Source organism: Corythoichthys intestinalis, chromosome 21, assembly GCF_030265065.1.
Source record: "Corythoichthys intestinalis isolate RoL2023-P3 chromosome 21, ASM3026506v1, whole genome shotgun sequence".
In the NCBI taxonomy this organism is placed as follows: Eukaryota; Metazoa; Chordata; class Actinopteri; order Syngnathiformes; family Syngnathidae; genus Corythoichthys; species Corythoichthys intestinalis.
The window spans coordinates 38,297,203-38,310,420 of NC_080415.1; the positions used below are offsets into that span (position 1 = coordinate 38,297,203).

Sequence of the window (13,218 nt, forward strand, 5' to 3'; positions counted from 1 at the left end):
ATGGTGCCTGCTTAGCATATCAATAAAATTAAAAAAAAAAAAAAAAACATGCACTAAGGTATTCGGAAAAACAAAAAGCAGTGATATCCGTTGGGCTGAGTTTTAATTCAGCTCTACTACCCAAGTGTATTGCACCACAGTTTGTAATTTGCCCTCAGACGTCCCTAACCTGCGCCTCACTACATCACCCTAGCGTGTGTCGTCGCTTGTGACGACACACACTAGTGACATCATTCTGGCCTTGTTGTTCCGTGTTCAGTATGCAGAGTTCGCGTACTGAATAAAGAAAAAACAAAAAGTACAAGCAAACAAAACAGTTACTTTAATACAGTTAGTTACTGAAGAAACGGTCTGTACAGTGAACGCAGCTTCACACTATAGCTGCACACGGTACAGGCAGTTGGTTTTGTGTAATGGTGTCTGCCTATGTATGTAATGTGAAAATAAAGGTATGAGCTTCTCGCCCCTGTAGCAGTGTGATAGGAGCTTTCACCTACGAGCAGCAAACTCGACTGGGCTCGGCTGGCAGTGCATGCAAGGGGAGTTGCCATCACATACCTGTGTATAGTGTAGTGCTGCAACGATTAATCGATTAACTCGAGTATTCGATTTAGTGCTGCAACGATTAATCGATTAACTCGAGTATTCGATTAAAATAAAAAGATTAAAACTTTGCTGCTTCGAGTATTCGTTTAATTATTGTGGCGTTGTCATGGTTTATTTTGAAAGTGTTTGCAATCAGTTTTATTGATTTGAGTGGATACACTGCCCTCTAGTCTGCCTCATTTCACATGGCTGGATCCAGCTGGTCTATGTTAAGACCCACATGAGCCAGGTTTTTGTTTGCGCTGTTTTTTTTTTTTTTAATGCATTCGTAATTTAGTTTATGGGTATGTTTAGCAGTTTTTTATGTGTCGGAACCATTTGTTAAGAGCATTGTTGAAAAGAAAAAGAAAAGATTATAGCATTTAAGCTGGCGGACTTTTGCTACGTAAGTTAGCCAATTGTTCTTTTGTTGTACATAGATCCTTATTTAATTGTTTTTTTAATTCCGTTTGAGGCTCAGCTCATTTTTCTTGTTACTTATCCGATTACTCGATTATTCGACAAACTAGTTCATCGATTAATCGACTACTAAAATAATCGATAGCTGCAGCCCTAATTCGATTACAAAAAAAAAACAAACAAAAAAAGATTTGAAATAAATTTTGCTGCTTCAAGTATTAAAGTGGCGTTGTAATGGTTTGTTTTGAAAGTGTGCATTTGGTTTTATTGATTTGGGTGGATACACTGCCCTCTAGTCTGCCTCATTTCACGTGGCTGAATCCAGCTGCTCCCTGTTAAGACCAACATAGTTTTTGTTTGAGCTAATGTTTTTTTTTTTTTTTAATGCATTCGTGATTTAGTTAATTATATTTAGCCATTTTATTGTGGGAATATGCGTCTGAACCATTTGCTAGGAGCATTGTAAAAAAATTTTTTTTAAATTAGCATTTTATAGCATTTAAGCTAGCAGACTTTTGCTATGTAAGTTAGCTAATTGTTCTTTTGTTGTACATAAATCCTCATTTATTTATTTATTTATTATGTCGTTTGAGGCTCAGCTCAGGTATTTTCAGTTTTTTATGTTCCTTATCCGATTATTTGATTATTCGAACCAACTAGTTTATCGATTAATCGACTATTAAAATAATCGATAGCCACAGCCCTAGTATAGTGAGGCACGGGAATGGGTGTATGAAAAAAAAGGTATTTTCCTCAGTTAATGGCTTTACCGAATGGAATCAGTTCAGCATTTAGGCACTTCAAATTTCGAAAGAAAAAAAAAACAAAAAAACAAATGCTGAACACCCTAATATGCACGCAGGAGAATCATGATCGTAGAGCTACCAAGCTTCTTTTGCAAGATCAAAGCTCCAAACCTGTCAATCATCATTAACTTTAGGTACCAAACAAGCTGGCCAGTTTCAGGAGGGAGGGTGAGAGGCTCCTGTGCTGTACTAGCACGAAGCTTTATCCTTTTCACCCAATTCCAATCCTCTGAAAAATCGGCCCGATTTCCCATCACGTGATGGGATCTGGACATCCCTATTTATAATAAATGCTTGTGATTTAAATGTAGCCATACAGTTCAATGCTGCCAATGAAAAAAGGTACTGACATCAGCATTAGCAGCAGCCATACAGACAATGACTTGGTCCAAAGGCTGATGCGGTGTGGCCGGCCGGCCGGCCCTGATGTGCTGCAGTAAGCGTATTGAGTCAGCTCTCTGCTCGGTGGAATGCTCATCTTAATTTTGCCATTTTACAAATTACTGCAGGTGATTTTCTACACTGTTGACCCGCTTCTTTCATCATTAGCAATCTTGAAGTCTGGCAGTAACAATCGAACGTGTATTCCCCGAGGCAGATTGTGTCAACCGGAGCTAAGTTAAAATATGGATTCATGCATTATGTTTTCTTATAGTTCCAAGAGTAACATCGCGAGTCACTGCGTACAATGTTTGATTTAAAATAAATAAATAAATAAGTTCCAAGAGTAACATTGCGAGTCACTGCGTACAATGTTTGATTTACAAAAAAAAAAAAAAAGTATATTTTTTTCCTCAGCACAACTTCACCTTAATGAACTGTTATTATACTGTATTATAACTAAGGCTGTCAAAATAATCGCGTTAACGGGCGGTAATTAATCTTGATTTGAATCTATCATTAAATGATGAAACCGTTTTAAAACTTTCACATGTAGAAAGTAGACTGAAGGGAACTAATGCAATAACAGGAGCAATTTTAACAACAGTTGATTCACAACATTTAATGACTTCCAAACATAGTAAAGGTTAATATCTAGTTATCGCAATATCCACAATTCCCCTGTGTCTATTTAAGTTTAGGTGAAAGAATTGTCCCCAAAACCCTCTGAACGTCACACAGTGTGACCTATGTTTGTTTTGTTTTGTGAATTGAAAAAAAAAAAAAAAAAAAAAACGAAAAGTAACACCAGTTACTTTGCCAAGTAACGAATTACTCTTACATTCAGGTAACTGAGTTACTAACTCAATTTTTCTCAATAATTACCGTCCAATATCCAAGCTTCCGTTTTTAGCCAAAATTCTTGAATTCTCAACTACGTTCTTTTATTGACTCATCTAACATACTTCAGCCGCAACAGTCCGGATTTCGCCCAGGTCACAGTAGAATTACAGTTACAGTCTTTCTAAATAACATTGTCTCCCTTCTTGATAATAAACAGTTGTGTGCTGCTCTTTTAATTGATCTTTCAAAAGCATTCAATACCGTTGATCATAAAATTCTACTTCATAAATTGCAGGCCATAGGCTTGGATGTTAATGCCCTCAACTGGTTTAAGTCCTACCTTACAGACAGAATACAAACTGTTACTGCTGATGGTGTTCAATCAAGTCCACTTACTATTAAAAATGGGGTGCCGCAGGGGTCTGTCCTTGGACCACTTCTTTTTACGTTATACATTAATAATATTTTTCTTCCTAATGAAAATTGTAATGTCCACTTTTTTGCAGATGATTGTATTCTATATGCGCCCGGTTCTTCCCCAGCTCTTGCTCTGACTCAATTACAGACTGCTTTTGATCGTTTACAAATATCTCTTCATAATCACAGATTAGTTTTAAATGCTGAAAAAACTAAATACATGGTTTTCTCCACTTCCACCATTACTGACAATGACTTACCCGGAATCAAATCCCTAAAAGGTACTCAAATTACTCTCACTGATTCATACAAATACTTAGGAATTTGAATTGACAGTAACTTATTCAAAACTCATATTCATCACCTAATCCATAAACTTAAACTTAGCTTCCTGTGTAGAATCAAAGGCTGTCTGTCAACTTCTAACCGAAAAACCATTGTATTATCTTCTTTTGTTTCTGTTCTTGACTATGGGGACATCTTGTATTGTCATGCAGCTCCATCAACTCTTCAACAGTTAAACCCGGTTTATCACAGTGCACTACGTTTCATCACCAATGACAATTTCTGCACTCATCCTTGTACCCTGTATCAAAACATTGGTTGGTCCTCACTACAGTCAAGAAGAAATATCCACATCATGTTATTCATCTATAAGGCTTTACTGTGCAAACTTCCTAAGTACCTCACATCTCTCCTGTCATTCAAATCCTGTAACTACAAAACACGATCATCCAACTACTTAACCCTAAACATCCCACTCACACGCACTAATGTTGGCAGAACTGGCTTTAGCTACTATGCTCCTCTTAAATGGAACAAATTGCAATCTACTCTTAAACTACAGTCAATCATTCATCTTGGTGATTTTAAATCTCTTGTCTGATGTTTTTACTGATTATTGTAACGTTTCCGTTAGTGTATTTGTGTTGTTTGATATTTGTGAATGTTTTTTGTAGAGATGTCCCGATCGATCGGGATGATCACGTCATTTTCAAAGTATCGGAATCGGCAAAAAAATCGGACATGCCTTTTTAATATATATATATATATATATATATATTTAATCGTTTTCTAATTGTATTTAACGTTACAGACATAATGTGTTACACTCTTCCAGTCTCTTTAGTTTAAGCTTAAGGTAGGGTTATCAAATTTATCGCGTTAATGGCGAGAATGAATATTTTTTACATTTATCACGTTACAATATTTAACGCAATTAACGCATGCGCTGCACGACCCACTCACGCATTGTCGCGTTCAATCTATAATGGCGCCGTTTTACCCATACAGTATATAGAGCTAAAAGGCAGCGTAAAATGAGTGAATTTTGGCAGCCTTTGGAGCCTTTTTTTTTTTTTTTTTTTTTAAATGGCTAAAGCCTTACAATCCCTCTCCCATCGATTAGAATAATCGTGGGAAGCAATGTGGGGGAAAAAAGGTAGTAGTTGATCTTTTTCTTAACACCCTATGTTATTTCCCAACGCAAAGAAGATATATCAATTGGTACCACGACGCACAGTCATGGTTGCACTTCCCATCATGCATTTGGGCATAAGTTAAATGGCTACAGTATCATTTACTGAAAGCTCAACAAATACACTAGATGGCAATATTTAGTCACAATATACAAAGTCACATTTATCCTTTAAGAATTACAAGTCTTTCTATCCGTAGATCCCTCTCACAGAAAGAATAATGTAAATGCCATATTGAGGCTTTATTGTCATAATAAACAAATACAGTACTTATGTACTGTATGTTGAGTGTATATTAGTCCGAGTTTTATTCATTTTTTTCTTAATGCATTGCCAAAATGTATATGATCGGGAAAAATTATCGGGAATGATTGGAATTGAATCAGGAGCAAAAAAAAAAAAAAAAAAAAAAAAAAAAAAGCAATCGGATCGGGAAATATCGGGATCGGCAGATACTCAAACTAAAACGATCGGCTCGGGAGCAAAAAAACATGATCTGAACAACCCTAGTTTTTTGTGCTCAGGCCTCGCCTGTAAAAGAGATATTAATCTCAATGAGACTGCCTGATAAAATAAAAAATAAAAACATTTTTGGGAGAAGTAATTTGTAACTAATTAATTACTTTTTTAAAGTAAGATTAACAACACTTCACCTAAGTAATGGCGGCCAACCACTAGAGGTCGACATACACAAATCTCTACTCGGATTAGTGGTACGTTAAAAGGCACAGGCCAGATTACAGTCGTTAATTATTATTTCTCTGCGGCCCGGTAGCAAACTCGCCACGGACCAATACCGGTCCCCGGGCCTGGTGGTTGGGGATTACCGAGCGAGAGCAAATCTACAAAGGTTTCCGCAAAACAAACACATTAACACCAAGAGTGAGGCACCACTGTATTTGAAAATAATACATGTACCATAACAATAACAATAATGTTTTGTTGATGGTGTAAACAGCCAAGCAGCAAATAGCTAATTGCTCATAATGGTAATGATGATTGTTATCATCAGCGTTAACAGCAGTCTTACAGCAAAACTGCCATTAGAAGAGCCGACCTTGAGCTCTACTTTGGTGGAATTCACCTCAAATCTGTTCAACGCAGCGTGAGCTGTACAAACAAAACCTTGCCGTCAACTTTGAAGATTCAGCTACAAGACACTCAATCTTGTTTGGAGTGCTAAATCACAAGGCGGGAAATAAAATATGACTATCCCCGGGTTAAGAACGTGTTCCGTTCTTCCGCTGGCGGAATTAACCCTTTAAGTACTCTTAAATCTCAAAATAACTATCCAAAAAAAAGTCCAAAAATATTGTATTTTGTTTTGTGATGACTCCATACACTGCCCTCTGGGGGCAGTTTTGGGTCTGGCTGGCATGTCGCCGTATGACTGAGGAGCAGACTCGTATGACATGGATAAAGGACAGCTGCACTCTGGTTTGGCCCACAAAAGGCTGTAAGTTGTTTCAGTTAATATATGTTTGTGTATGCATTTGCAATTAAGTTTATAGCTACAGTTTGTGGAGTTACATGCGAGCGATTTGATATTAGAATTGTAAATACGTTAGAATTGGTAGCATTTAAGCTAGTAGACATTTGTTAGGCAAATTAGGCTACTTTAACCTACTAAATTGGGGGCATGGAGCGCCAGGTCTAATGGGTAATGTTTCAATGCAGTCGTGTTCAAGCCAGGATACCTCTCATACATACTAAATTTGCATATTGATCAGACTATATGGACGTTTGAACACAGATTGTTTCGTGTCAAGTGTTTTATTGTGAAAATGTGTGTCGTTTTGAACATAAGTGTGCATATGTGTGTTACAGCTTTACAAATTGTCGAAAGTGAAGGAAGTTAAAAAGCTTCAAAAAGCTTTAGTGATGACAGAACACATTAAATGAATAAAGAAAAATATATGTTGAGGTACAATAAGGCACTGTTTACGCGACTAGTGTTGCACTAATTTGAGTTTTATGCGACAACAAACAAACAAACAAAAAAAAGACTTAAGACAAAATAGTGGACGAGACCCCGGCGTCGTAAAGTCGAAATCATGTAAGTCAAGTACATCGTAACCCGGGGAATACCTGTTTGTATTATTTTTACGTGATCAGATGGTTCATTTTCAGCATTCCCAGCGAAAACATTGTAAATTTCCCCCAGCCGCGTTTCAGTCCTTCTTCGCAAGCCATAAATTCCCAAACAGAAAGCTATACAGTATCATCCTCTAAAATGCAGAAAAAACATCAAGTGTTTTCCAATAAACCTCAGTCAGAGGAAATAACAAGAGACATCTTAATGTCACACAAACAAGCCACCATATATCCTCTGCCGCATCCCAGTATGGGGAGACAACATCAATATCAATCAACTATAACATTTATCAGCAGTTCAATAAAAGGCAACCTTGCAATCAGCGAGTGACATGGAGGAGATTACAGTCTAATTCAAACTTAATTGAAATACCACTATTATTGCATTGGTGTGTGTGTATGTGTTGAAAGGACATCATCCATTATTCTAAGATTAAACAAAAACAAGTCTTAAAGCACAATCATTAACATTTTTTGTTGCCAAAAAACATGGAATGTCGCTTATAACAGCATAAGACAGACATGTTGACTACTGTGGGCATCTATTCAAAAATAGCCACTTAAAGTGCCTGTGACAGCATAAAAAAAAAATCTTGAATAGCATTATCATGAGAGAATCATATTTTGAGACAATTCGACTATATACAACAAATATCAAAAATTGATCAAAACTGTTGACTTCATGCACCTCCCGAACGATATTTTATGCCAGGTTTGTCATTTCCCTGCCCCGGCTTTGGAGAGCGTAAACAAACCAGGATGCATAACAGCTAGCCGACATGCTAACATGAACCCATCGGCGTTTCAGTCTTATTCTCGCCTTTCAAAGTGAAAAAAAAAAAAAAATCACACAAAACTACCCCGGATCATTTCATACGGCGGCGGGGTTGTCGATTATCTTCACTGATTGGCATTTAAACAAAATTTAAGGTTCGTCAACACTGTCATGAAATTTTCCCACCAGGTACGAGAGTTAACTCCAGCGTGTTTAGTGTGTCTAGCAGTGGTAAAACATACTATAACGTAAGCTTGTTAATAACAAGGCAGAAAACGAGGTTAGTTAGCATGCCAAGATGGCTAGTTAGTTTCGTCTTTACTATTAGTCTACATTTGTAAAATCTTTTTCATAATACAGCCCAGTATGTTTTTCTCTCTGGCGACTTTCTATGATGAGAGAGGGTGTGTGGGTGTATAATGTGTAAATAATGATACGAGTCATACACACGTGCTCTTGCTCTCCATTAATATCCAACTAATTAGCATTAATAGGAGTAGTGGCATTTGTTTTACAATAAAATTCTTGTTCTAATGTTGAGCAACTTAAGCTGTGGGTCTAGTCGATAAAAATATTTAATTATTTATATTTTTTAGTTATTTATTTTAGCATTTTATTCGTTTTGATGTTCCAATTTGCAAATATGTTGTAAAGAAAAATTAAAAATCCTGTTCAATGGAAAAAAAAAAAATTAACCTATACATCTCAAAATAACAGAGCTATAATTGCAATACCATGATACCGTAAAACTGCGGTATTTTTGCTTAAGGTTATCATACCGTCAAAATGTCATACCGGCAAATGCCAAGCGTCAATAGTTTCACTACCAACTTCTTTTTTTCCCCATGAGCAATTTCCCCATATTTTGTGACCTGTGCTAGCGGTAAATGGCTTATAATAATGCTAACTTTTGAATAGATGCCCACTGTCACTCAAAAGGTCCAGAGAGGTTTAAAAAAAGAAAAGAAAAAAAGGGAACTTACCAGTCTGGTGACAAGGGGGAGCCCAAAATGCCAAAAGTGGTCGTTGAACAGTCCACTGTATAGCACGTTCCCAAACAGAGGGATGGTTCCTGGTTTGCACAGACCTAGCTTAGTTTCTGCAAACAACAACAAAAGAAAATCTTTTTTCAGAAAAATGTGCTAGTTAAAAAATATTAAACACATTATATACACAAATATACATACAATGTTATACAGAGGTGTACTTATAATAATTTTATAGACAAATGATACTATTTACATTGGCGGCAGAGAGTTGGGTGGGGTGCCAAATGTTTACGTCTTCCTGGAGGGGCCGTAACAGAAAATACTTGAGAAGCACTGCCCTAATGATATAATGATATGCAAATTACTATATTTCACCAGAAAACAAATTATACAATACTATATATTTTGTACAATCTGGTGAACTCCAGGTGGACTGTCCGGCAAGACCGCGGGTATTAAATAATGCAATAACACAGGTCACGCGCAGACAAAAACAAGAAGGGGGTGGGAGGTTATTTAAAACCAATCAAACAAAAAGCAAATATTGATTCCTGCATTCACACCAAAGCAAACAAAGTGCCACAAGGGGAACACGCTTCAGGGAACCGTACTATTGTCAATGCACCCACTTTGTCTCTTCTATGCTGAAAAGACATTCTTTCCAGACTGTTTGTTTAGCCACAATTGCTCTCTTCTATTTGACACATACTGTAAGTGTTAAAACACTGTTCCTTATATAAATACAATAAGATAGATTCTGATTTTGGTTTAACTTTGGTTTGTTTCTCTGAAAATCAATGGATGGCAGTGGTTTCTTATAATAGATTTAACTCCAGACACAAGAAAGACTGCAAGAATCAAAAGTGGCATTTGTGACAAGATGGATTTTGCCATGTGGCATTTTATTTGCTAAGTGGCATTTTTTTGCCACATAGCAAAACAAATGCCACATGGCAAAATCCATTTTGCCACACGGCAAAAAAAAAAAAAAAAAAAAAAAAAAAAAGCCACATAGCAAAATCCATTTTGTCAAATGGCAAACTTTTGCCACCTGGCAAAATCAATTTTGCCACCTGGCAAAAATAAAATGCCACATGGGATTTGTCGTTTTGCCACATGGCCAAATCTGTTTCACCACATAGCAAAATAAATGCCACATGGCAAAATTCACTTTTGCCACATGGCAAAAAAAAAAAAGCCCCATGAGATTTTTTGTTTTGCCACATGGCAAAAAAAGGCCACATGGCAAAAAAAAAATTGCCACATGGCAAAACATTTTTGCCACATGGCAAAAAAAAAAAAAAAAAAAATGCCACATGGAAAAAATCCATTTTGCCATGTTGCAAAAACATGCCACATGGAAAAAATCCATTTTGCCACATGGAAAAAAATCCATTTTGCCACATGACAAATACCAATTTTGCTTCTCAACCCTGCTGCAGAAGAATGTGATGCTGCACAGTTTTATATTGCTGGACTACATCTGAGTGTATGTATGTACTACTATGTTGAGAACACCAACCAATATTGTGTAAACATTCAGGGGTCAAGAAACTACCAATGCATTTCTTTTAGGATCAGTCTTATAGAATAGAAAACGAAACATTCTTGTCATCACAAAATTAAAAAAAAAAAAAAAAAAAATCTCTACGGCTTCACAGTCCATCAAGCCAAGCAGTGGATTTGTCAGCACTGTTACTAATAACTGCTGATGAAAATTGTAAAGGTCAATAAAAGCCTACGGATGAGCTGTTGTAGTTCTCCATTACCAGCCAGTCATCTAGAAACAAATATGATTAGGACAGCATCTTAGTTTAGTGCAGCAGAGTTTAACAAAGCATGTCCACAAAAAGCACAACCTTGTAAAAATACTGCAGAATTTTGATCAAGTCTTAAGTATTTGGATACACTAAAGACCAGCCGACACAAATATATCGTCTCACAACCAGCAAGTTCTGATTTAATGGATTTGTATGGGATGATGATTTCGCATCGTGTTTGTTTGACCCCTGTACTAACCCATTCAAGCACAAATTACAAAACTCCCTCCCCCATTTCCAAAATACTGCAATATCGCATGCTAATCTACATCCAGGTAAAAAAACGCCAACTCAAAAAGCCTTACAAAATTCTTCTGGACTTGATTCATGTGGTGACTTTGGCTGTGAACAATAGCTGGCGATGACACTCTAGCACAACACAAAGGGAACACTGACTTTATACACACCAAAGGTAACGGGAAACAGGTGGAAGCAATTGGTGATTAGGGAGGACAAGAGGAAGTGCTCTGAAACATGGAGGGAAATACCTACAAAATAAAGCAGGAAATAACCACAACACGACAAAGCTCACCATGGTGTGACAGGTTTAGTTAGTGCCATCTTGAGTCATTTTTTAAATAGTCGCATAAACAGTACCTTAATGTACCTCACAGTATCATTTTTTTACGTTATTAATTAGACATGTTCTGTCCTGACTGAACATGAAGTTGTTCAGCTTTACAGTCACCAAACAAGGCAATTGTGCATTTGAAACTTTTTACTTCCTGCACTTTTGACAATTTGTAAAGCTGTAAGACACATATGTACAATTATGTTCTGACCTTTTAGCCAGATTGCCGGAATCACACCAGCCCGACCCGCACTGGCGCAACTTCAACGACCCAGGCCGGCGAGATGTCGAAAACCCAGCCAAAAGGCCAAACTCTGCGCGTTCACTTTAGTCTTAACCCCTTGTACTGACGCCATTTTGAAAGCTGGAAAACGGCTTTGAAAGACAATCGCAAACATTCAACAGACGTGTTGACTACAGTGGGCAGCTATGCTAAAATTGCCACTTAAGATCATTTCCACCCCAAGTGACTATTTTTGCTCGTTTACCCTTTCATGCATGAATTTTTTTGTTGATTAAATGTTTTTTCTTTTTTTAAATTCATAGCTTAAGCAACACGGAAGATGAATTAATATAGGCGAGACGCTCAAACTTGTGGCTGAGGGCCAAATTGTAGCCCCCGATTTACATCCACTTGTGGTTTGACCTGTGCCGATTACCGGTTTCAAGGTATACTGTGGTATGAGAACATCACCCGCAAAAATTTCCCATCATACAGTCCTTACAGTATTAGCCATTTTATACTGTCCTTATAGCCAGATTGCCGGAATCACGCCAGCCGAACCGCTGGACCCAACAACCCGGGCCGGCGAGAAGTCAACAACCCGGCCAAAAGGCCAAACTCCGCGCGTTCACCTTACTCTTAACCAGTTGTACTAACTCCATTTTGAAAGCTCGAAAAAGGCTTTGAAACACAATTTGACAATGTATTCAGGTTGGCAGCGATCAAACAGCAAGGCAGAACAGTCACAGTCCAAGGCGAGGAGGCAGACTGGTTCCGGGTCGCCATATCACAGGTCAACAAAAGATTCCCCGGGAAAAAATGACAACGATTAGTTAAACATTCAGTCTTTTTGAAGGCTCTCGCGGGGCGGACTGTGGGCAGGAAGAAGGTTGTGTTTGGGTGTCGTTTAGGATTATCTTCCATTGCAGTTTGGGTTGTTTAGTTCGTGGGTCACAGTTGCTGAGTCACCGTTACCGAGGCAACCAGTGTGGGAGATTTTGCCTGCCTCTGTGTCAAAGTGGCACTTGGAGTCAGTCATGGTATCAGTTGGATATCAGGGCAGTGTTCCTTAAAGGACAGGACGTCCCGCCATTTGTTCTGGACTGTCCTGAAGAGCTGATTGCAGGATTTGATGTTGCAGACGTGGGCTTGTAGATGTCTTGCCTATCACCTGGTAGTGGGCGTCAATCTTGGTCAGGCAGCTGCATGACGCACGCGTTGGGGTTCTGTGGTCAGAAGGCGTCATGTATCTCTTATGCCCTATGTCAAATATATTTTGCTTGTTTTTCTTAAACTATGATACAAATGCTATTTATTTTATATTGGGTACGTTCGAGTAATACAAACTGCAAAACAGTAAATACGAGAAAAGATAGCACTTCTTCAAAAACGATACTCATTTTAAATATAGAACATTTGACACAAAACAATTGGTGTTCAAACATTCATCTAGTCTGATCAATATGTAAATCTAGTTGATTAAATCAGCCTAATTTGCCTAACAAATGTCCGCTGGTTTAAATGCTATGAATGTTAAAGTATTTACAATTCTCATAGCAAATCGCTCACACGTAACTCCACAAACGGTAGCTGTAAACTTATTTACAAATGCATACACAAACATATATTAGCAGAAACAACTAACAGCCTTAAGTGCGCCAAATCAGAGCACAGCTGTCCTTTATCCTTGTCAGACGTCTGAGTCTGCTTCTCAGTCATACAAGGCGACAGTCCTGCCAGACCCAACGCTGCCACCAGAGGGCAGTGTATCCTCCATCATGAAACAACATACTTTTGGACTTTTTGGATCGTTATT

General features: G+C 37.8%; 1 protein-coding gene across 9 annotated transcripts in view; it reads right to left on the reverse strand.

Moving 5' to 3' along the window:
* Window positions 1–13,218, reverse strand: part of rbfox3a (RNA binding fox-1 homolog 3a) — a 597,184-nt gene that overhangs the window by 292,790 nt on the left and 291,176 nt on the right. For all 9 annotated transcript variants that reach the window (XM_057825678.1, XM_057825683.1, XM_057825684.1 and 6 more), the window contains one exon: window positions 8,783–8,898. In XM_057825678.1, coding sequence (XP_057681661.1) covers window positions 8,783–8,898 — 116 coding nt within the window. The remainder of the gene's footprint in view (window positions 1–8,782; window positions 8,899–13,218) is intronic.